General features: G+C 34.9%; 1 protein-coding gene across 1 annotated transcript in view; it reads right to left on the reverse strand.

Annotated features, from left to right (window-relative positions):
- The window catches only part of NBEA (neurobeachin), a 748,838-nt gene that overhangs the window by 520,697 nt on the left and 200,848 nt on the right, over positions 1–27,293 (reverse strand). The window contains 6 exon segments of the mRNA XM_044913201.1: positions 62–568; positions 570–1,079; positions 3,428–3,620; positions 4,447–4,570; positions 5,442–5,523; positions 10,915–11,023. Of these exon segments, the coding sequence (XP_044769136.1) occupies positions 62–568; positions 570–1,079; positions 3,428–3,620; positions 4,447–4,570; positions 5,442–5,523; positions 10,915–11,023 (1,525 nt within the window).

The following is a 27,293-nucleotide window of genomic DNA, read 5'->3' on the forward strand; positions in this document are numbered from 1 at the left end:
GTGGTGCTATCAACTCATTATCTGTTCGAAGCATTTTTAGAACTCATGTAGGGTAACTCACTTGCGTTGTAGCAGTGGTCTGGATTTTTCGAATTTCCTTTCCTGATTCTTTGCCATCGTCAGATCTCTCAGTGTCTGAAATTATACTTCCTGCATCAATATTTGGTACAATTTTGCTACCAGATGACTCAGTTTCCAGAGTTGTAGCGGTCATTTCAGCATACTCTAACCCTTTAGAGGATGACGCTAAGTCTCTTTCAGAAATACTGCTCATTCCATCTGAAGTTGTATGGATTTTGAACTCTTTTTCTTCTATTATACTTGATGTACAACTCAAGTCTACACTACCAGTCATGTGAGCAAGCAATCCAAGATCATCACTAACACCAAGATGTACTTGTGTATCCTGGATATTTGGAATAATGTGATTGCTAGAAAGTTCAGGAAGAAGTTTCTCCTCCTGTTTGGGTATTTTATCAAAGAGAAATGACGTACTACTATTAGGAAGTTCATCTTTCTCATCTGCTAATGTTATCAATGGACCGTTATCCTTTTCTTCATTTTTTTTTAATGATACCAACACTTCCATGTACATTGTTCTGGAGTTTCTCAACAGCAGCACTATATACATTATCCAACAAAGATTCAACCTCCACAAGGGCACCATTCTCTCCACCTACTAAAGTCTCTGGTGATAAATCCATATCATCAAGCTTTACTTCTGTTGCTTCTACTTTCTCTGCTTTTATATCAACTAAAAGATCATGCACTTCCACATGTACACCACTTCCCGGTCTATCTGAATTTCCAAGAATATCATCTGACACTTTTGTTGACATGAGCAAGTCTCTAGTATCTGTGCTGACAGGGTAATCTGTCTCACTTTCTGGACTCTGGCTTTGTGAAAGATCTTCTATCTCTCGAATTTCCATTCCACCTTTTGCTCCTGTAGTCTGTGATGAAAGACCAGAGATAGTGCTCACATTCCCTTTTTTTCCCTTTTTAATGTTTTCCTCCTCTTGTCTCTGATATTCTTCATACATTTTGGCTAGGTATTCCTTATGTGCTTCATAAGTGACCTTAGGAATAAGTGAAGAAAACATTAAGGCATTTTATATACGTACCGAGAAGAAAAAAAATACAAATAAAGTTATGGTAAAAGCAAAAATGGTGTCAAAAATTTTAAGATTTCAAATAATTTTAAGGTAAGTTCCATTAAGTAACTGGAAATAATCATCAAAAATAGATATGATTTATTAGATGACTTGTAAACTAACAACATTAAAGTTTTAAGTACAGTAATCTTTTCTTTTAGATCAAGTATTTCAATGTTACTCTAACCTAATATGCCAGTTGAACTTCTACATATTTGAATTCAGCTAAAACAGAAAATCAGCTAATAATATATAATATCCAAAGTACTATTGCTATATCAGTTTTCACCATCTATTACTCACATGTGTGCCTACTTCTAACAACTAAGATTTTTTAAAAATCACACATATCTATAAATATATACATTTTTAAACTATTAAAACATCACAATTTTATCTTTATATAAGCTACTTTAATTGGTTACTTTATATAAACTTGTTTAATAATAATTATGATGGGGGCGCCTGGGTGGCTCAGTTGGTTAAGCGACTGCCTTCGGCTCAGGTCATGATCCTGGAGTCCCTGGATCGAGTCCCGCATCGGGCTCCCTGCTCGGCAGGGAGTCTGCTTCTCCCTCTGACCCTCCCCCCTCTCATGTGTTCTCTCTCAAATAAATAAAATCTTAAAAAAATAATAATAATAATTATGATGGGGCGCCTGGGTGGCCCAGTTGGTTAAGCGTCTGCCTTCAGCTCAGGTCATGATCCCAGGGGTCCTGGGATCGAGCCCCGCATCAGGCTCCTTGCTCGGCAGGGAGCCCGCTTCTCCCTCTCCTCCCTGCTTGTGCTCTCTCACTGTCTCTCCTTTTCTCTCTCTCAAATAAATAAAATCTTTAAAAAAAAAAAAAGAATAATTATGTATTATTTCATAAAAATGTGATGTTTTTTCTTATAAAATACTACTTTAAAATTTGTTAATGTAATGATAAAAAATGTCAATATATTGTAAAATGTAAGTTTTAATAGAAATAAAAAATTCTACTAAAATTGAAAATAATAGGGGCGTGTGGGTGGCTCAGCTGGTTAAGCATCTGTCTTCAGCCTCAGGTCAAGATCCTGGAGTCAAGGGATCTAGCCCCTAGGCAGGCTCCCTGCTCAGCAGGGAGTCTGCTTTTCCCTCTCTTCTGCAGGTCCCCCTGCTCATGCTCTCTCTCTCCCTCTCTCTCACTCACTCTCTCTCAAATAAATAAATTTTTAAAAATCTAAAAATAAAACTGAAAATAATAAAGTTCAATAACTTTCCTTATAGGCACATATTATATTGACTTATACTTAAATGATAACAGGATTTTATGTTGAGAGGGACCTTCCTTTGGAGATTACCTTGATACAAAACCCCTTTATTTTACAGAAGAGGAAATCAAGTCCCAAATGTGGGGGCTGACAAACTATGGCCCATGAACCAAATCTGCTTATCACTTCTTTTGGTAAGTAAAGTTTTATGAGAACACAGCCATAATCAGTTTTTTACATATTGCCTATGGCTATTTTCACACTACATGGCAGAGTTAAATAATTGCTTCAGAGGCTGTACAGCTCCCAAAACCTAAGAAATTTACTGTCTGTACATCTTAAAAACATTAAAAAAAAATGTTTCTAACCCCTGCACAAAAGGACTAAATGAATTTCCTAAAGTCATAAAACTGAATTGTGGCATAGACTGGAGTAAAAGCCAAACTTCTGACACCCATGCTTTTTCTATGACACCACATAATGAGAAATCTTACAGAATCTAATGTGTACACAACTGCTACTTTTAACCCACTACTTTCTCTTACCAAGATCAGATAACATTTAAAATATAAATATATAGATTCTTAGAATTAAAAAGATAATGCAATTAAAAATACCATTAAACACTTAATTATGATTCACTTGGAAATAAAGGCAATTTCTGACTACTTTTAAAAAGTCTTAAAATGTATATTTCAGAGTGTATTTCATGAAATATTCTTTTAAGAACTGGTAGGTATGTTTTAGGTAAAAGAGCTATTGACTCAGACTCAAGCTATAAAGTATATGTGGGGTTACTTCTGGGGTCTAAAATTCATAATTCATAAACCTGGGGTTTCAATTTAATGATCTATAAAATATTTCATGCTCTAACAGTTTACGAACAGAGAGAAAATAAAACCAAAAACAAAAAAGGGAGAAAGGTGAGATAAAGGAATGGGCCATAATGTAAAATGCCCACAAGATGGCACCAGCTGAATGTTTACAGCCATTCAATCCACAGCTGAAACACAGATTATAAATACTAAATCTCTTGTTACCTTGGAATGGGCTATTGAGAGCGTATCCACCCAGACTCTCCATCCTCCCCATTCATATTTTATTGCATGATACAACAGAATCCGGAAGATATTGTAGACCATCTCGGTAATCTTCTGTTCCTCAGAATTTTTAGGATTGATATAGCCAAGAGAAAACATCCAATCCTGCCACACTGAACACTGCAATAAGCATCTAGTGGGAAAAAAACTCATTAAAAACACCTAGTTTATATTAGAATTTACTATTTTGAAATTTAGATAAAGAGTGAAAATATGATCTGACCTAGATAAAGCAAGATGCACAGTCATTCTGCACATTCTATATTCTATACCTGGAATGATTTCCTCCCATTTTTCTACCTGGAAAAATCCAAATTATCATTTCAAATTGGTTTCCTAACTCTCCCAGTCAGATTTAGCTACTGTTTCTTTACTCGCTCATCATATGTACCACTCACAATGCACTTAATACATAATACATTAATCATTGTTTTGTTATCTTCCCCACTAAATTGTACCAAGACTATATACTAAGACAACCTGCACAGCACAGTACTTTATACATACCACTCAATAAATATCTGTGAAATTAAAGATTCAGGAAGCAACCATAGCCTTAGATTGTATCCCATGTCTTAGCTAACCAGCTCACAAATGCCATGACAACAATCAGTTACAGACAAAAACAGAAAAGCATAGATGAATATGAGCAAATACAACATGATTACAATAGACGGGTGTCACCAAAAGGAATGGTGAATTTTAAATAAGGGTTTGTGAATATGTATATTCACAGAAATGATTAAAATATAATATCCACATAATCAAATAAAAACATAAAAACAAATACAAATATAATGAATGTAGATTATATCAAAGAAACATAAAATGCCTTTTCTCATAATTACAATTATTTAGCAATACGGGAAAGATTTGACAAATGTTTTGAAAGAGATTGAAGATAAAGGAGAGGAAATAATTATGGAATAAAGTTTTATTATGGTACTGAAACTGCTTACCTTCTATTTTCACGGCTGTTACTGAAAAGTTTTATCATGTCAGATAAAAATAAACGACGAACTTCCATCAGTTCTGCACTTGGTGTAGAATTTTTTAACAGAGTTGCCACCACCTTAAGAATCACTGTAAATGAACAACAAAAAAAAAGAGGTCAAGATTTATAACTGTATCATATCTTCCACTCAAAAAGTTTTACTCATTTTCAACTTAGCCTTATGGTAGGCGAGTTAAAAGTACCATAAACTATGGTAATCACCATAATGATTGAGATGGTTATGAAAAGTTTTGATTTAGTTTTCCATGTTACCACATTACTACTACATTACAATAAAGAATTGCTGTTTGGCTAGTATCAAAAAAATAAGAAGTAACAAGTGTTGGTGAGGGATGTGGAGAAAAGGGAAGTCTCATGCACTGTTGGTGAGAATGTAACTTGGTGCAGCCACTGTGGAAAATAGTATGAAGGGTCCTCAAAAAATTTAAAATAGAATTATTGTTATGATCCGATAATTCCACTACTGGGTACTGACCCAAAGAAGATGAAAACACTGATTCTAAATGATACATGTACCTCTATGTTCACTACATTATTTATAATAGCCAAGATATTGAACCAACCTAAGTATCCACTGGCAGATAAATAAAGATGTAGTATATATACACAATAGAATATTACTCAGTCATAAAAAAGAATGAGATCTTGCCTTCTGCAACAACATGGATGGACCTAGAGGGTACTATGCTAAGTGAAAAAAGTCAAATACCATATGATTTCACTTACATGTGGAATCTAAAAAACAAAACAAATAAATGTAAACAGACTCATAAATACAGAGAACAAACAGGTAGCTGTCAGAGGAGACAGGGGTAGGAAGATGGGCAAATGAGATGGGTGAAGGGAATTAAGAGGTGCATACTTCCAGTTACAAATTAAAAAGTCACAGGGATGAAAAGTACAGCATAGGGAATATAAAAAGAATTGCTGTTTGCTCACTTGGATTCTGAATTTTCACTGTAGAATCTGGCTCTGGATGTGGTTTGTGTACAACTTGAGTACATACTTGCTCTGTCAAGATCTGAAAGATGAAGAATTTGAATTTCATTTAGAAAATAATTTAAACCATAATTTCAAAATATACAAAGAATATGCAAAAACTGTCAATTCTGTCAAATTCAAATGAAATCCTCTTCTAAAGGGTCTTCCAGTCATTCTACATCTTCTAAACTCTTTAACTCTTTAGTTTCCAAATTTTATTTATTATGGATAAAGATAAAAAGAACCAATATCTTTAGTAGGAAGGATTAATTAGGAAATCCAAAAATTTATTCTGTTTGAAATACCTTCACAGTGTACATCCTTAATATACTTACATTATGAAGTGTAAACATGACTCTTTATGTCATCATTAATAAAATAAACCTCTGAAAATAAGTAAATAAAAAAAAATGTCTGAGCCTGGGTCCTAACTTCAAAACGAAGTGTGACATCTTTATTAAATATGCGGCTCATTGTCATTTACCCATGAATTTTTCTTTAAACTTTTTCCAATAACAAAAATGACAAAAAGTTGACCAAATGAAAAACAGAATTCTAAAACGTTTTCTAATTTTTCAGTCTCTATGAGTGCTGGATTCTTACACATCTTTTTTACTGTTATATTCCTAGCAATCAGCACAGTGCCTGACACAGTGCCAGTACTCAAACATTTGTGAAATTTAAGAATGGATAACTGAATTATATATAAATAATGGATACTATGACTGTTCACTGTGTATACCTCTATTCTTGCATATATAAAATATCCAGTGAGACTATACTTAATAAAGATGTAATTTTATACTAGTGATTTAATTTCCTGTTTAACTTAACATACCAAGTTCTGAATGAAACTTTTAGTTCAACCTAAAGTAAGGTACAAAATCTGTGCATAAACCATAAAAGTTAGTTGAGAGCCTAGTTGTACACAGCTATTTTGTAAAAGTTGGGGATGGAGAAAGTAATCATGAGCCAGAGATGATCCCATCTGATTAGAAAAAGACCTTGACATCCACCAGCAGTGGCATTTTTCTGACCTTTCTGCTCAGACTTGAGAAAAAGGAAGAAAAAGAAGTTAGGAAACTGACTTATTATATATTAGGAATGTTTATCAAAAAGGTATTGACTTGAAATAAAAGCTAACCTATTACTAAAATGATAAATACAGGGCATAAGACCTTTACTTTCACTAAACACTTTGTTGTTAATACTAAACAGTGCCTCAGAATTTTCTGAACAGAATACTACAGACATGCACTACTCATCACATTGAGCTGACAGAAATTTCTTTGAAAACCCAAAGAATCTGAAAATGCTAAAGGACATTCAGTGGTTGCCATATGCTTACAAGACATTTTCCCACCAATCTGCCCAATAAAGCACTGGTGTGGACCTACAGCCGAGTGGACAAAATCCCTAAAATTCTGGTTACCAATAGATGCAAAATGACTGCAGACAAGCTTGGAAAAAGACCAGGCCATACTTTCCCATGATAGACAATAGTCAAAACTTTCTTACCCCAAAAAGAAGAAATCTCATTATACAGAAAACAAAACTAATCTCAAAGAATCTACAATTTTATATTGTCCTTCTTAAGTCCTACTTGAACTTCTAAAGATAAGGGTAATAATTGCCTTGCCTATCTACTAAAACTGCTAGGAAGATAAGTAAGGCTCTATATGTGAAAAGTGTTTTGAATACTATCAATATGAGCCTTTTTAAAATTACCAATACATATTTAGAAACTCAATCCAGCATGTATTTATTAAGAGCCATTTATGTGTCCACACTCTGCTACATGTTTGGAATGAGAAATATAGTTGCTAGGTGGAAATATATTTCACGAATCAATTAATTAATACTCTAGAGACAGGCATAAATACATGATCCTGCTAAATAATAAAACATGGTAGACTGTCATTAAGAACCTATGTGAGTTTTTAAAAAGGAGAGGGAAATAATGAGATATAAATAAGGAGAGATGAATATAGATATAAACATTTTAACGAAAGGATATGATTCAAGGTGGGCCATGGAGGTTTGACTGGTATTGATTAGAGATATGCATAGGAAGTAACCCCAGCCCCTACAAAAACAAAATAGTACAAAAGGTACCAGCCACATATGGACATGAAATCCAAAATGTACTTAACCCTCAGAGCACACCTCAATTCACACTAGCCACACTTTAAGTGTTCCATAGCCATCTTTTTACCTTTTGTACAATGTTGTCTGATACATACTGCCAAAAGGTCTAACTCACTTTGTCCTTTAATGTTGTTGCTTCTCCTATTATTGGCATTATCACATGTAGAATTTTAAAGATCACAGTAACACAGAACTTATCTTAACCGGCCTTCTAAAAACTTTGCAAAAACCTCATATTCTAAAATACCATTATCAAAACCATAGGTTTGACATAGTTCTTTATTATTTCTGTACTTGATTTTATATTTTTCTACAGTTGTAATGATATTTATTTTGACACGTTGTTTGGGGTTAAGGTAATTTCCCCAAACCAAAACAGAAAATGAAAGTAAAAAGAGCTTTCAAACTGAAGATTATCAACCAAATGCTTCTTGCCAGGGGTACAAGCCCTGGTTGATGCTCATAAGGGGAATCAAACTCACAGTGCAGGTTTTGAGGCTGAGTTTTCTTTTTATAGTTAAATTTCACTTACTATGTTAATGAGAATTAAGTTCAAAACTATCACATGAGTGTTAATTTTCTGCAACCAGATGCCACCATCCAAAGCAGTGCAATATTTTAACTTTGGTGGTCTAGAATTAATCATCCACCATTCTGTCTGATAACATAATTTGGTTTGTTAGTAGTAGTAAAGCTTATGTTGAACACCCATTCTACTTTTTTATGGGATCAACAGTGCTATCCAATCATATCATAACCATCTTTCTTTTTTGACTTTTTGTATACTTATGTTAATTTTTCTTTTTAGAGTATCATAATTAATTCAGTCCATCTTTCCAATTAACCATGATTATTTTTTTAAGTGTCTGACTCTTTACTATTATGTTAATCACCATACATTACATCATTAGTTTTTGATGTAGTGTTCCATGAGTCATTGTTTGCGTAAAACACCCAGTGCAGTACATGCCCTCTTTAATACCCATCACCAGGCTAACCCATCCTCCCACCCCCCCTCCCCTCTAGAACTGTCAGTTTGTTTCTCAGACTATGGACTCTGAGAAACCATGATTATTATTCTACTTTAAAAGTACATATTATTGCCAAATTGGTCAGAGACCTTGCAAGTTAGTTCCTTCATCTGCAACATCCAACATCCAGTATCAGGAGATCCAAACTTATCCAGACTTTCTCCAACTAAGACATGGAATCAGCAACAGCTTGGCTTTGTAGAATATCATTAGAGACTAAAATCTGGATACTCAGAAAGTGCTAATGAGTATAGATGGTAGGTAAAAATGCTGCTGCACTTGCTATTGACTAATAGAAATACATATATATGTATATACACACAGGACATTTTATTTAAGGTTAAGGGTACATAATGTTTTCAAATTCAACATATTATATTGTTATGCTACCTTCTTATTTTAATATAACGTTTCATTGACTACAAAGACTTTCTGCTCTAATTGGTCAAAACAAGCAGAGGGTCAAAAATGTAGGCAAAAAATGATTTAAAAACACATGTATAGGAATCATTAACCAGAGGGGTTAGTCTAAGAAAACCAATACAGAAACCCAGATAGAGCTCTAATCTGATACTGTAGCAAGGTTTTTATTCAGAGGACTTTAATGTCCACTGAAGGTAGATATTGACATTTTTTGCCTTATGCACAGATACTATGAAATCTGCCTATTTTATGACCATTTATTAGTGGTGAGACATAGAGTAAATTGTTTAACCTGTGATTCTCAGTTTGTCTGTTTAAAAAGGCAACAACAACAACAACAAAAAAGTTTCAGAGGGTTGTTGTAAGGATCGAGATAATGTATGTATTTACACCAAAGTGACTGTCACAGGAAATACGCCCCCCAAAATAGTTACTATTATTAGGGAAATATAATATCAGTATCAAGATGCTTTGCATACGGTAGGCCTTTCTATTCAGTTCTGCTTATTCAGTTCTGTAGGACAAATATTGGAGCAATATTAAAAAACTACTCTTACTGACAACAGCTATGTTCTGAAGGATAAGTTTATAAATCATGTAATTAGAGGAATGACAGACTGAAAGTTGCAATATTAAGCTTAGAAATGAGAGTAGCCAAAAGAGTATTTTTAATTTATCTAAAAGGCAGCCATTCTTAAATTTACTGATGATAATATGAAACAGAAAAAAGATGAAATAAAACAGCTAGTGAAGTAATGTGACAGATCTGGGGTCAAAGTATTATTCCGGATACCATCTGTTTTTGTAAACAGATACAATACAGTTTTATTGGACAGCACCCCCATCTGGTTCATGCTGTCTATAGCTGCTTCTGAGCCACAGCTGCAGAGCTGAGTAGTTTCAGAGACACCACCCAGCCTGCTCCTACAGACTGAGGGTTTGTGTCCCCACAAATTCCTATGTTGAAATCTAATCTTCGGTGTGATGGTTAGGAGATGTGGGGCCTTTTAGGTGGTGTGTAGGGCCACAGAGCCCTCAGGAAAGAAACCTAAGAACTCCCTTAACGCTTCTGCCATGTGAGGACATAGTGAAAAGACGGTTGATGAACCGTGAAGTGAGGCCTCACCAGACACCAAATCTGCCACTGCCTTGATCCTGTACTTGCTAGCATCGAGAACTGAGATGGAAATTTCTGTTGTTTATAAGCCACCCAGTGTATAGTATTGTTACAGCCCAAACTAAGACTACACCAAAGCCTAAAATATCTATTACTTGGCCCCTTACCAGAAAATTTTGCCCTCCCCAGCTATAATGAACATTTGGCTTTCTGCATTTCATAGAAAATACTGAGCCCAAGCTATATGACCATCTGTTAGAAATGGTGAGAAAAGGATTTCTGAATTGAAATGATGAGATCTAAAGCTTCTTCCCGATAGCGCCTTTACAAATAATTTTTACCTACAATTTACCCCACTATCAACTCTAGGTTACTGTTGGTAATTGCACAGGGGACAGACAGAAAGAATCAGCGGAGGGCGAGGAGAAAACTAATATATAATACATAACGGGTGTGATTCATGTGAGAAAAACTCTGCACAAGTCAATCAGCCAACCCATACTCAAAGAAAAGTCCTTGGACCAACACAAAAAGATTGGCAAATAAATGTACATGGATATGTTTAAAAATAAAATTTTAAGAGGTAAGTATGTGTTCATTTAAAAAAAAAGATTACTGGCTTTTTGATTAATTGACCAACTACTGATCCCAGTTACATAGGTTTCCCACTAGATACATTTTAAATTGTCATCATACATTTTTTTATTTTTACCTCATAAAGTGTGTTGTATGTGGTGACAGTCACAGTGTTTGTATGCAACATCAGCCTTTCTCCAAGAAGAGTGAAAAGACTATGAGTATGCATAATTTCCACTTTTCTCCTGGAGAAAAAGGGGGAAAAAAACAAAATACTATGAAATACATTGGATTTTCTAATCACATGACTTTGGGATAAGAAAGTACAATCTATTAAGCAGATACAGAATCATAGAGGTAATTATTTTTACTAACTTCCATCTACAAAAAAAATAACAGTTTATACCACAGCTATCTTCTAAAGTTACAACAATACTATTTAAACACTTCTCAAATAAAATGTGAAATATACAAGTTATAAATTATATAAATGTTGACAGCTATTATTTTCAAATTTCTTATTAACTATTTAGGAGTTATTTTTATTAGGTTAAAACTACTGGTTTCGGGGTGCCTGGGTGGCTCAGTCGTTAAGCGTCTGCCTTCGGCTCAGGTCATGATCCCAGGATCCTGGGATCGAGCCCCGCATCGGGCTCCCTGCTCCGCGGGAAGCCTGCTTCTCCCTCTCCCACTCCCCCTGCTTGTGTTCCCTCTCTCGCTGTGTCTCTCTCTGTCAAATAAATAAATAAAATCTTTAAAAAACAAAACAAAACAAAAACTACTGGTTTCCCCTAACAGAGACCACAGAATTTTTAAGTCCTTTATATCTAAATTTAAAGTCTATAAAATAATCTATGATAAACTTTAATATCATGAATTTAAAATTATGGCTAAAAGTGAGTACTCCAGTTTGATGCTGGGATTACACAGCAAAATAATTCAACAGAAGTAAAGGGGACTCATTATTGCTTGAATTTGTGGTCTGCCGTTGGATTTAAAGCCAAAGAGAAAAAACACCAAAAAACTTTCTTAGTTACTTACTATTGGCTCATTTAACTGTCTCCCCCCAACCACCACCCCCACCAACTCCATAAATAGGATAGAAGGCTCTACTCAAGGCTTTCTGCAACACTTGGCTCTAGCTCAGGGAATTGCTATATGCCTCTCATTTGTGTCACTGTCTTAGAATTCAAGATCTGATCTTCTTGGCTCTCAACCCAAGATACTTCATTTATCACTTTGATTTTCTACTGTTCCCTGTTCAGATCTATGATTTAAACTGGCGAGTATTCACCAATTCTTATTCTTTTCTTCCTGAGTCCACAACTATACTATTAATTCCAGTCTCTGTTACAGCCAGGTGTGACCATTTAACTGAGTTTTAGCCAGTGGAATGTGAGCAGGAAAGTCATGAACCATTTTCAGGCCAGGTCAGTAGAATAGCACTCATGCATGTCTTTCATGCTCTTTCCCCAAGGCAGAAACACAGGAGCCACATGATGAAAACAAGGAGGCACAAGATGGTAGCAGTAGCCTGGGTCTCTAAATCACAGCTTGCAAGAAAATTGCCTGCTGAGGAACACCCATTTAGATTTTCAGTGAACAAGAAAGAAACTACTAGTTCAATAAGTAAAATTTCATTGTTTCTCTGTTAGAGCAGCCATTGTTACCTTAATTAATACAGAAATCAAATAATGAACCATTTACGTGGATACCGCTCACCTGGAAATCCTCTCTTTTTTTTTTTTAAATCCCATTTTTTACTTTTGAGAGAGAGAGAATGACAGAGAGAGAGAATGAGAGGGGTGAGGGTCAGAGGGAGAAGCAGACTCCCCGCCGAGCAGGGAGCCCGACACAGAACTCGATCCCGGGACTCCAGGATCATGACCTGAGCCGAAGGCAGCTGCCCAACCAACTGAGCCACCCAGGCGCCCCGGAAATCCTCTTTTCTAACATCAGCCTCCAAGCTCCACATTGCACAACAAAAGACACAGGGCAGCTATCTCACCTCACCTAATCCTCCTCAGTCCAGGGAGGGAAACAGCAAAATAACCTAAACCCAAAGCTTAGGTTTCTTGTGGCTGTGTTTGCAAAACACTTAATAAATAAGATTTAAAAAGTCAACTGGTCATTAGAAAATAAACCAGGACTAATGGATACTATGGGATTATAGAGGGGAAGGCTTTAAGTCTTTCCCAATTCAAGCTATATCCAAGGCAGGGAGGACTGACTTTTATTTGCTCCTAATCAAGAGAGAGAGAGAAAAAAAAAGCCAAAGTGTATCCCTTAATATATCTCTCTGATACATGAAGCTGGTAAAAGTTATCCAAATTAGGCTATGTAGAATAGCCTAATTAGGAATTTACAGTAATCTCTTACCTGCACCAGTACAGTTTCAACTACTAAGGAAATTCATGCCCTCCTGATTACCTCCCACGATGTAAATGTTTACAGAACAGCTATAGTCTAGGCTTGGCGGGGGGAGGGGGACGTGAAGAATGCTCTGCATATACCAGAGAAGAGATGGGTCAGCTTCCTCCTGCAGTTTGCTTTAAAACAATGTTTACCAATAAATTTTGCTGCACAGCAGTCAAGAGATAGCCAAAAATGCCATCCATTATCTCAGGCAGAGTGTGGCTGTGCTATGAATCACATGATTTTGTTTCCCACAGAATCCCTAATGAAAGACCCAACTCTATGCATTCAGCTCTGAAAGGCTTCAAAGGGCATATATGAGAGAAACTGACATCTTGACCCTACTTAACTTTAAGACCTAAACAGACTTCAGGCTTTTAGTGCCAATTTGCGCACCTTTGAATTTTATAGGATTTCTGTCCACTTGAATTAAGAATGTAATCTTATTTAAAAAAGGGTAACCTTTCAATCTCATACACGTTACACATTTATTAGCTTACTAAACATTCCAATGAAAACAGACTCCAATTTTCTTCTTCACAAAACAACCCAGCTTTTCTTCTGGATGGTCAAAAAATATTTCTTATAACAAACTCAGACCATATGTTGGAAGAAGAAAAAGGTAAAAGAGACCCATAATTCCATAACCCAGAGAAAATCATTATAAAGTAACAGTTTGTGTTCTTCTAGATGAATTACTATGCATATAAATATAGATGACAAATATACATGGTATCAATACAATGAAAATAATTCTACATAGGTAATTTATAGCTTTTTTCCTGTAAATCAACAATATATCCTATCTTGAATATTCAATCATTAAATATATTAAGTATGCAGCATAATATATCCATTCACTACTGTTGGCATTTATGCTATTTGCAATTTTTTTCTACCATCAACAAAATTTTGCCCTTATAGGTAAATCTTTGAGTATATCCATTACTATTTCCTTAGAATAAATTCTTTTGCTGAAATGATGGGTGTTAAAAGCTTTTATATTTAATTTTATGAGGCTTGGCAATTTATGATGACCTCCAAACATATGTACATTCATACTTCCACCATCAAAACGTAAACACACTTTACCAGCAGCTTCACTCACCAATGTAAACATAAAATAAATAAAGTAAAACATATTTTATAAGTATATAATTTAGTAATTTCTTAAAAACTTTATAAAGTGATGTAATCATCAATTTCCAGTTTTGAATATTTTCATTACCCTGAAAAGTTCCCTTGTGCCTATTTGTAGTCACTCCCCACTCCCATCACTACTCCAATGTAATCACTAATCTGCATTCTGGATATTTCATATAAATATAATCATTTAATATGTAGTCTTCTGCATCAGGCCTCTTTCATTCACCATAGTGATTTTTAGGACTCATTAATGTCATAGTATGCATCAGTAGTTTGTTTCCTTTTACTTGTGCACTAGTATTTCATTGTATGGATATATGATACTTTATCCATTCACCGACTGATGGAATTTTGGATTATTTCCAGCTTTGAACTATCATGGATAATGGTATTAAGAACGTCCATGCACAATTATAGGTGTGAACATATGGTGTCATTTCTCTTGAGTAGATACCCAAGCATGGAAATGCTAGGGTATCTGGTAAGTGTTACATTTTTTAAGAAATTAGAAAACCCTTATGGAACATGGCTGGAGTATTTTACATTCCTATCAGCAATGCATGGGAATTCAGGAAGTTGTTATATGTTCTGGTTGTATGTTATATGTTGTGGTTTTATTCAAATCAAACCATTTTCTATTTTTCTTTGTGAGTCTTTTTTGACCTAGGGGTTCTTAGAAATGGTCTACTTTCCAAATGTCGGGCAATTTATCAAATCTCTTTCTGCTGTTGATTTTTAATTTAATTTTGTTGTGGTCAAAGAAAATATTTTATTTGATCTCAATTCTTTTAAATTTATTGAAACTTGTCTTATGTTTTATAGTCCAGCCCATAATATATTTTATACTTGAGAGCCATTTGCTAACTTTAGGTGGACTGTTCTATGAATGTCAATAAATTGTTCAATTATGATCTTGAACAGGGAGGGTGTAAACAGACTTTCATTCATTATTATTTATTGAAAGGGAATGCTTCTAATATTTTACTAAATAGGACTATGGTAAGTTTCCAGGAGATACACCCTATCAGGTTAAAGAAATCATCTGTTCCTGGTTTCCTAAGAATTCTTACGATGAATGGGTACTGAATTTTACTCAAATTTTTTGTATCCATTAGTGTAATTGCATAGCTATTCTTCAATGTGTTAATAAAGAGATCATAATTAAAGGATATTCTGATATTAAACTATCCTTACAGTCAGCATAAAATAAAACCTAGGGGTAAAAAAACCTTTCTTTTTTAAATATAAATATTTATGGCTAGGGGTGCAACAGCGGCCCAGTCAGTTAAGCGTCCAACTCTTGATTTCAGCTCAGGTCATGATCTCAAGGTTTTGAGATGGAGCCCTGCATCAGGCTCCGCACTCAGCAGAGAGTCTGCTTGAGATTCTCTCTCCCTCTCTCCCTGCTCCTCCCCTTGCTGTGCGTGTGCTCTCTTTAAAAACAATAAAAAATAAAATAAAAAAATAAAAATTAATAAAATAAAATAAAATAAAAAATATTTATGGCTGTAAGTTGTCTCCACTACCTCTTAGGCCAACTCTCAGCAGTGTAAATGTACAAAATTTTCAGTATTTTTCACTCTAAGCATTTTGTAATGTATACAATAATTTTTTTTATTTTAAAGATTTTTATTTATTTATTTGTCAGAGAGAGAGAGAGAGCACAATTGGGGGGGAGCAGCAGAGGGAGAGGGAGAAGCAGACTCCCCACTGAGCAGGGAGCCCGATGCGGGACTCGATCCCAGGACCCTGGGATCATGACCCGAGCTGAAGGCAGACGCTTAATGACTGAGCCACCCAGGCGTCCCTACAATAATTTTTTGTTATGGGTTATTTAAAATTTTTCATTTCCATTGTCTTAGGTTGATTTTTATCATTGATTTCTTGCATAATTGCACTATGGGCGAGAAGTCATCATTATGACAATAATTTAAATCTCTGGACAATTTTATGGCTTCAATTGACAATTTTTACAGTTTTGTGTGTGTTTGAAGAGAATGTATATATGAATCAAGCCACTGGATTTTCTGTACAAATTTATACTGTGAAGTTTTTTTTGTGATTGCTCTTTTAAAAAGAATATGTTAAAATCTCTAAACCACTTTGATTTCTATTTCAAATTTAGCCAATTTTGCTTTCTGTACCTCCCCTATGCTGTTATATATAAATGCATTTGAAATTGTTTTCTCTTCCTGGTGAACTGTACCTTTTTCCTTACATGGTACCCCTCGTACCCCTCTTAAGCCTCATTAACTTTTTCATGTTAAAGCTTATGTTATTTTATTTAAATACTGATCTACCAATTTTTATCATTTAGCTTTAAAAATAAATAATACTTTTACCTTGTTAAAAAATAATAACATAAAAATATACAGAAATGTTTCACATCCAACTCATACCATCATTCACAGTCCCCACCCCCAACATACAGGTAAACATTTTTCTTATGAAAAACAAATGTGGTAAGGATATGGAAAGAAAGGGAACTTTTGGGCACCTGGTGGCTCAGTTGGTTAAGCAACTGCCTTCGGCTCAGGTCATGGTCCCGGAGTCCTGGGATCGAGTCCCGCATCGGGCTCCCGGCTCAGCGGGGAGCCTGCTTCTCCCTCTGACCCTCTCCCCTCTCATGCTGTTTCTCTCTCTCTCTCAAATAAATAAATAAATAAAATCTTTAAAAAAAAAAAAAAAGAAAGGGAACTTTTGTTCATGGTTGGTATGAATATAAATTAGTTGCAGCCACTATGGGAAACAGTTTCTTATTTCCCTCTGTTTATCCACCACACACACTCTTTTAAATAGATTTTTTAAGGGTAGTTCTAGGTGTATAGCAAAATTGAGCAGCAAGTACACAGAGTTCCCATATATCCCCTAGCCCCATATATGCCATGTACTTGTGGCTTCCTCTAACTACCAACATTCACCCACAGAGAGGTACATTTGTTATAACTGCCTATCAACTTGTTTCCACCCCCAGTTTTATTCAGATATGATTAACATAAAACACTGCAGTAGTTTAAGGTGTACAACATAATGATTTGATATAGGTATAAATTGCAAAATGACTACCACTATCAGGTGAGTTAACATCATTACCACACAGGTACAAAATGTTTTTCCTGTGATGAGAACTTCTAAGATCTACTCTCTCAGCAACTTTCAAATATACAATATTGTTAACTATAGTCACCATGCTGTACATTATATCCCCAGAACTTATTTGTCTTATAACTCACAGTTTGTACCTTTTGACTACATTCACCCCATTCCCCACATTCCCTACTTGCCACCTCTATGTTCTGTTTCTATGAGTTTGGTTTTTCTATAGTTTCTACACATGAGATCATACAGTATTTGTTTTTCTCTGATTTAATTCACTCAACATAATGCCCTCAGGATCCACCCATGTTTCTGCAAAGGGCAGAATTTCCTCCCTTTTTATGGTTGAATAACATTCTATTACATATATATGTTAATATATATATGTTAATATATATATATATATATATATATAATATATATAACAACCTACGTGTCCATCAACAGATGAATGAGTAAAGGAAATGTGGATACATAGGTTTCTTCCATATCTTGGCTATTTGTAAATAATGCTGAAATGAACACAAGGGTACATATCTCTTTGAGATAATGCTTTCGCTTCCTTTGGATATCTACCCAGAAGAAGAATGGCTGGATCATATGGTAGTTCTACTTTTAATTTTGTGAGGACACTCCATACTGTTTTCCATAGTGGCTGCAACTAATTTATATTCACACCAACAGTGAACAAAAGTTCCCTTTCTCTCCGTATCCTTACCAACATGTTATCTCTTGTATTTTTGATGATAGCCATCTGAAAGGTGTGAGATGATATCTATCTACTGTGGTTTTTATTTGCATTTTCTTGACAATTAGTGATGCTAAGCACCTTTTTCATTCACCTATTGGCCATTTGTATGTCTTCTTTGGAACTTCAGATCTTCTCCCCACGATTTTTAACCAGATTGTTTATTTTCATATGAGTTGCGTGAATTTTTAAAATCTTTTGTGTATTAACCCTTCATCGGATACGTAACTTGAAAGTATTTTCTTCCATTCTGCAGGCTGCCTTTTCATTTATTGATCATTTCCTTTGCTGTACAAGAGCTTTTTAGTTTGATGTAGTCTCAATTATTTATTTTTGCTTTTGTTGCTTTTGTTTTGGGTGTCAAATCCAAAAATTCATTGCTAAGACCAGTGTCTAGGAGCTTACTGCTGTGTTTTCTTCTAGGAGTGTTATGGTTTCAAGTCTTACATTCAAGTCTTTAATCCCTTTTGAACTGATGTTTGTGTATAATACAAAATAGGAGTCCAATTTCATTCTTTTGATTTTGGCTGTCCAGTTCCACTGGTACCATTTATTGAAGAGACTGTCCTTTCCCCATTCTAGATTCTCCACTCTTTTGTCATAAATTAATTGACCACATATATGTGGGTTTATTTCTCTACTCTGTTCCATTAATCCACATCTGTTTTTAAGCCAGAACCATACTGTTTGATTACTATAACTTTGCAATACAATTTGACTTTTTTTCCCCTTTGCTCATTTGTTTTGTCTCTTAAATTCCACATGAGTGAAATCATATATTTGTCTTTCTCTGACTGACTTCTTTCGCTTAGCATAACACTGTCTAGCTACATCCATATCATTGCAAATGGCAAGATTTTATTCTTTTTTATGGCTGAATAATATTCCACTGTATATGTATGTGTGTGTGTGTGTACACCACAACTTCTTTGTCCATTCATCCACTGATGGATGGACACTTCGGTCCTTCTCAGTCAAGCTTACTTCAGTCCCATTGAGGCAGGCCTCTCCCTCAGAAGACCAGCACAAACGTCTGCCCACATTATATCTCCCAACCAGTGAATTGTGAAGAACCTCAGTTCTGGTGGAGTTGGTGTCAGGTCTTATTTTACAATCAAACCAGAGCACAACTAGTTAAAATTCACCACATTCTGGCCAGAGACCAAACACTGCCCACAGGAGGCAAGGAGAGCCTCTGCAGATTACTAGCCTGAAGAATAGAGCAGCCAAGACAAAACAGAGAGCAAGTAGCACACAGCAGAGACATTCCTGAAGCATCAGGACCCTGCACTACATGATCCCTTCTTCATAAGGGGGTAATGCTTTGGGCACCTTGAGGTCTTTTGTGGTTGCACATAAATTTTAGGATTATTTGTTGTATTTCTGTGAAAGATGCCATTGGAATTTTTATAAGGATTGCACTGAATCTGTAGATTGCTTTGGGTAGTATGGACATTTTAACAATATCAATTTTTCCAATCTGTGTTCACAGAATACCTTCTTATTTCTTAATCAATTTTTTCATCAATGTTTTACAGCTTTCAGTTTATAGATCTTTTATCTCCCTGGTTAAATTTATTCCTGGGTATTTTATTCTATGAAAACTTTCATTCTTTTTTTTCATCTCTTAACCTCCTATCTTGTCATCTCTGTCTCTTGATGGTACATTCTGCATCATTTCTTCATTTCTATCTTCCAGCTCACCAATTCTTAAGTTTTTTTTTTTTTTTTTAAGATTTTATTTATTTATTTGAGACAGAGAGAATGAGAGACAGAGAGCATGAGAGGGAGGAGGGTCAGAGGGAGAAGCAGACTCCCTGCCGAGCAGGGAGCCCAATGCGGGACTCGATCCCGGGACTCCAGGATCATGACCTGAGCCGAAGGCAGTCGCCCAACCAACTGAGCCACCCAGGCGCCCCTTAAGTTATTTTTTTTAAGTAGGCACAACATGGGGCCCAAACTCACGACCCTGAGATCAAGAGTCAGACACCCAACTGACAGAGCCACCCAGGCACTGCACCAATTCTTAAGTTTTATCTAATCTGTTTAACATGACCATAGAGTTAATTTTAATTACTACCTTTTTATTTCCAGAAGTTACTTTTGATTATTTTTTAAAGCTGCATGGTTTAATATTATCTTGTTTCTTAAGAATTATTTCTTCTATTATGCTTGGTTTTCATTTTTGGCATGTAAAAATTTACCTACTTTTGTGTGCTCAGCTATACATCTGAAAGGATTTTTGTTGTATTATATCCAAAATTTATAAATTTTTAGTAGTACGAAGTGTTTCAGGATATCCTGTTATACCCATTATTTTTCTCCTTCAAGAACTCTTATTATTCACATTTAGTCTCCTATTGTGTATATCTTTATCTTTTCTTTCACTTTATATTTTTGGTCCATGCTTTGGGAACTTCCAGTCCGCTAATTTGGATAAACTGGAAAACAAATCATGAGCTAACAAGGCAGATTATGATTTTTGATGCTCTACTTGAATCTCAATTGCTCTTTCTAAAAATAAAATTCAAAGGTTCCACCATAGCCTCCACCACTAGTTCTCTTTCAGTGAGTACATATTTTGATGATTCTCCCTTATCTTCTGTTTCTGGCTACTAGCCTTTAATGAGTTGTTATTTTTCATTTTTATACAGTTGAGGTCAGATCTCACTGCTGTGATTTTTACGTGATGGAATCCCTGCAGGTGTTGTAAGGCAGAAGACCTTTTAAGTATACTGATCTGTAGTACAAAACTTAGCTTGCTGTAAGTCCTGAGCCAGCATCCCAAGCCACCATACTCCCACAAGTTCAAGGACAGGGCAGATTTATTCCATCATTTCAGGTACCTCTTGGCCTGGTGGTCACTTACATAGAAGTCAATGTTAACATTACTCAGGAAGGAGGGGGAGGCAGAGGAGAGAGTATAAGAGGCAGAGATCTTCCAGAGCAAAGCGATCCCTCAAGATTTGCTGCTTTTTAGTCTTTTCCTTAGGCTTCTAACATAGTTCTTCAGCTGCTTGTCATTCCCATGGGAAAGAAAACCCGTCACCAGTTATCTTATTTTCTCTGTTCCTACCCCAGATACACATAGGAACCAACATTTGCCTGAAGAAAGCCAAATAGCTTAGAGTTGAGAATAAATGGGAAGGAAACTTATTTCCAATTCTCATACTCCCAGAACCTACATCACTACTTTTTGTAAAGAGACAACTGGTTCTGCCAGAAAAACTGGACTAATTCAACTAGTCCAAAAAGAAATAAACCATTAGGTTAAACAACTGTCAATGTATAACAGGCTAACACTATAGACAGTAAGTTGATCTATTTACAGTATGAATTATGGAGAATTCACCCAGAAGTTACAGGGTTTGAAGTTAAGACATCAGATAAATATACTTGGTTGAGAATTTTTATTTCCACAGTGAACATTCAAATAACATGTGTTTTAAAATTTGTACAAGCTAAAATTACCATAACCGTATTACAGTATAGCCATTTAGGCATTTTGGTCATCTATCTGAATCATTTGTTAGATTCTGTTCTGAGGATAACCGTAATCAGACCACTTACATGAAAGAACAGTTTGGCTTTCTCCTCAAGCATACATCTAAGTTAGGGTTCTCATTTTAGGGGGGCAGAGGGAGAGAGAGAATTTTAAGCAGACTGCCTGCTGAGCACAGAGCCTAACGCGGTGCTCGATTTCATGACCCTGAGATCATACCTGAGATGAAATCAAGAGTTGGGATGCTTAACTGGGGATGCCCCAAGTTTCTCACTTTTATGTAGCTTTTTATTTTGGAAATTTTTAAGATTTACAGAAAAGTTAAAAAGATAGTACAGAGAGTTCTCATATATTATTCATCCAGCTTCCCCATATGTTAATATCTTATCTCATCATGATATATATGTCAAAATTAAGAAATCAACACAGATACAATATTATTAACTATACTATAGACTTTTATTCATATTTTACCAGTTTTCCCTAATGTCCTATTTCTGTTCAGGATCCAATCCAGAATACTACCTCAAATTTAGTCATCATATCTCCTTAAACTCCTCTGATCTGCAGTAGTTTCGCACTCCTTTTTTTTTCATGCCCTTCAACAATTTTGAAGAGTATTGGTCAAGTGTTTTATAGAATATCCTTCAATTTGGGGATGTATGATGTTTCCTCTGGACTAGACTTGGGTTATTTTTTTTAGAAGAATACCACAGAGATGAAGTGCCTTTTTCATCACATCGTATCAGGAAATACATGGCATCAACATGATGTATGACTGTTGATGTTAGCCTTAATTAATAGTGAAAATCACTGCCAGGTTTCACTATCCTTTAGAAGCAAGTCAGTAAGTCCATCTCACACTCAAGGAGAGATTTAAGTTCCATCCTCAGGAGGGAAGAGTAGCTGTATATACTGCTGGGAACAGACTTCTCAATTTTAATGATAGATTTCAAACCTATCTCTAGTTCAGCCGACAAAGTGTATGGATCTAACAACCTGTATTCCAGGCACTTGATAGAAATTATAAACTAGGCATTACAAGGGACCAACCCACCAGACTCAGTTTAGCTTCATCTATGGACCCATCTCAGATTCCCTGCCAGACAATTGCTCTGTACACAAATTAGACACTGAGGTTGTGTGATATTTCATTTCTTAACAGTTTTAGAGATGATTTTCATATGTTTTTAGTTATATACTCAAACTCTTTATAAATACTACCTATTTCCTCTTCCCTAATAATTGTTTTATTTTTTCACATCTTAAACAATAATTAATAGTAATAATTATAGTAGAAACACTTATCTCACTGATCTGAATGCTGCTAGTATTTCATACTTAAGTTTTATATTTAAGATAAATATCATATGGAAGATACATTCTGCTTTTATCAGAACTACATGTTAAATTGTACCTATTACCTTTTTGCTAACAATTTAAATTATCACATTGCAATATACTGTGATTAACCATCTTAAATCTACTTTAAAACTCAGTGAGGGAAGCAGTATGGTTTTACTCATTTATAGGGTAAAAATTGAGGCTCAAGGATGTTTCCAAAACTATTCGGAAAATTTGTGACTAAGCCAGGATCCAAACCTATGCAGTCCAAATTGAAAGGCAATGAATTGCATGTATTTTACTAACCATTATCTCTATTAACCATCAACTAATACATACTTTGCTTTAAATGTTATATTTTATATTTAGATTTAATTTTATTAGCATATTGATAGAAATCATTTGGACTTAATCCCCTGGGTAGCTAAGTAGTTAAGAAAACACTTATATTCAGTGTTACCTCAGTCCTTTTACATGATTGCACCAATCAAGAACGCCTCATTTTAACTAATCAGTCATTGATTCTATTCAATTCAACTCCATCAATAAAATAGTGAATGAAAATTCTTCCAAGATTTTAAGTTGCTTGTATTTTAAAAATATTTGTAGTTTTTTCTAAACAATGTTATTATTAAAAATTATATCAATAGGTTAACATTCACATGGTTAAAAAATTAAATTGATCCACATCCACCTTCATTTCTATCAACTCCCCATGAGGAGCCACTGTTCTTTTTTTTTTTTTTTTAAGATCTTATTTATTTGACAGAGAGAGTGAGAAAGCACAAGCAGTGGGGAGCAATAGAGGGAGAGGGAGAAGCAGGGAGCCCAATGTGAGGGCTGATCTCAGGACACTGGGATCATGACCTGAGTTGAAGGCAAACGCTTAACTGACTGAGCCACCTAGGCGCCCCTAGGAGCCACTGTTCTTAGTTTCTTGTTTCTTACATATCCTTCTAGATTTTCTTAATGTAATATAGGAAGTGCTAAATTCTTATATCCTCTTTTTTATACAAAATCACACCCAGTACATACTCATCTATACTATTTGTTTTTAATCATGCAACAATGTAATTGTGATATCAATATACTAAGAGTTATCTCATCAGTTTTGTTTTACAACTGCATGGCATTCTATTTAATGAATGAGCCATACATTATTTAACAAATCCCCTATTAATGGAAATTTAAGATTTCTCCTAACATTTATGATTATAAACAACAGAACAATGAATAACTCTGAAGAGTCATGTTTTCACATGGGTATAAGCGATAAACTGCTGGGTTAAAAAGTATATTTATTTGTAATTTTGACAGACACTGATCAAAACTAACACTGCATTCCAAATGGGACTATACTAATTTATGCTCCAGTTAGCAATATGTGAGAATGCTTGCTGCCCCCATAACCAATCTAATATATCGATGTGTTACTTTAGTTTCAGATTAGATTCGCTCCCACCCCCTTTTTTTAAAGATTTTATTTATTTACTTGTCAGAGAGAGAGCACAAGCAGGGGGGGCAGCAGGAAGAGGGAGAAGCAGGCTCCCTGCTGAGCAAGGAGCCCGATGGGGGACTAGATCCCAAGACCCTGGGATCATGACCTGAGCCAAAATCAGGCGCTTAACCAACTGAGCCACCCAGCGTCTCTGTATTTCCCTTATTACAAGTAGGACTCCATTCTTTTCAAATGTTTATGTGCCGTGCATATTCTCCTCTATGAGCCAACCATTCATTGATATCCTTTTCTTTTTTTCTATTAGGTTGTCTTATCAATTTCTAGGAAAAGCTGGGCAAAATTATATGAAATTCTTTTAATTTTCTCAGTTTGTATATTAATTATGGAAATTGTAATTTATTTTGTACATTCATACTTTTGCCCTTTCTTGAGTTGCTTAATGATGATTTATCCATCTGTATCATGAGTTTTAAAAAATCAGCTTTTTAAATGACTTTCTGTGTCCTGAATCATTAATTCCTACTTTTCTATTTATTAATTACTACCTTCCATTTATTTGGTTATTCTTTTCCTAACTTATACATTTTAATTTTTTCTGTATTTTCTTTTTATTGCTCTATAACTATGGATATTCCCATAAGCACTTCTTCACCTGTATCTCATAGGTTTTCTTGAAGTTGTTTTTTTTAAAATATTCTGCAGTTTGTGCATATAATTGTGGGCTTATTTCTGGGTTTTCCATTGTATTCTATTGATCTATGTATCTATTTTCATGCCAGTACTATACTGTTTTAATTACTACCACCTTGTAATATAATTTGAAATCTGGAATTGTAATACTTCCAGTTTTTTTTTTTTTTTTTCAAGACTGCTTTGTCCATTTGGGGTCTGATCTTTTGTGGTTCCATACAAGTTTTAGGATTATTTGTTCTAGTTCTGTGAAAAATGCTTTTGGTATTTTGATAGGGATTGCATTAAATCTGTAGATTGCTTTGAGTGATACACTTTAACAATATTGCTTTTCCAACTCATGAGTATGGAATGCCTTCCCATTTCTTTGCATATTCTTGAATTTCTTTCATCAGTGTTTTATAGTTTTTGGAGTACAGGTCTTTCACCTCTTCAGTTAAGTTTTATTCCTAGATATTTTATTGTTTTGGTACAACTGTAAATGGGATTGCTTTCTTAATTTCACTTTTTGCTGCTTCATTCTTAGTGTATAGGAATACAACAAATTTCTTTACATTGATTTTGTAATCAACAAAGGAGGACTGAATATATACAGTGGGAAACTGACAGCTTTTTCAACTAATGGTGTTAGAAAAACTGGAAAGCCACATGCAAAACAATGAAACTGGACCACTTTCTTTCATCATACACAAAAACAAAGTCGAAATTGATTAAAGACCTAAATGTGAGACCTGAAACCATGAAATTGCTACAAGAGAGACATGTAATAATCTCTCTGACATCAGCCATAGCAACAAGTTCCTAGATATGTCTCCTGAGGCAAGGGAAATAAAAGCAAAAATAAACTATTGGGACTACAGCAAAATAAAAAGTTTCTGCCCAGCGAAGGAAACAATCAACAAAACTAAAAGGCAACCCACAGAATGGGAGAAGATATTTACAAATGACATATCCAATAAAGGGTTAATATCCAAAATATATAAAGAACTGATATAACTCAACCTAAGGAACAGATAATCCAATTAAAAATGGGCAGAAGAAAAAAAAAAGGGCAGAAAACATGCACAGACATTTCTCTAAAGAAGACATACAGATGGCCAACACACACTTGAAAAGATATTCAATATCACTCATTATCAGGGAAATGCAAATCAAAACTACAATGAGGTATCATCTCATACCTGTCAGAATAGCTAAAATCAAAAACACAAGAAACAAGTGTTGGTGAGAATGTGGAGAAAAAGGAACCCTCTTGCACTATTGATGGGAATGCAAACTGGTGCAGCCACAGTGGAAAACAGCATGGAATTTGCTCAAAAAATTAAAAACAGAACAGTACTATGATCCAGGAATTGCACTGCTGGGTATTTACCCCAAAAATACAAAAAGGAATACATGCATCCCTATGTTTACTGCAGCATTATTTACAATAGCCAAACTATGGAAGCAGCCCAGTGTCCACTGATAGATGAATGGATAAAGAAGATGTGGTATATATACACAATGAAATATTATTTGTCCATAAAAAATGAAATCTTGCTATTTGCAATAACATGGATAGAGCTAGAGAGTATAATGCAAAGCAAAATAAATCAGAGAAAGACAAATACCATATGATCTCATTCATATGTGGAATTTAAGAAACAAAACAAACAAGCGAAGGAAAAAAAAGAGAGACAAACCAAGACTCTAAACTATAGAAAATAAACTGATGGTTACCAGAGGGGAGGTGGGTGAGGGGGATGGGGAAAATAGGGGATGGGATTAAAGAGTACACTTACCATGATGAAAAATAAAATAAAACAAAATCCTGAAAAAAATTCTGCATTTTGTGTGCATCTTCTCTTTGACACAAAAGTTGTTTAATAAATTTTAAATTTCTAGGTAGAAGAAATTTTGGTTTCAGATTTTGTTCCTATTTTCTTTTACTGTATGTTAATAAGACAACCTTATCTGTTTTGTTTTTATGTTTTAGAATTTTTCTTTGATGTCTGCTATGTCGTGTCAAATTTTCATAAATTTTCCATGGCAGTGAAGTTATTTTCTTTATTAACATGATATAGACTTCAAACTATATTAAACAGATTTACCTTGTTATTTATGTTACTTTACCCC

This window comes from Neomonachus schauinslandi, chromosome 3 (assembly GCF_002201575.2).
Source record: "Neomonachus schauinslandi chromosome 3, ASM220157v2, whole genome shotgun sequence".
In the NCBI taxonomy this organism is placed as follows: domain Eukaryota; kingdom Metazoa; phylum Chordata; class Mammalia; order Carnivora; family Phocidae; genus Neomonachus; species Neomonachus schauinslandi.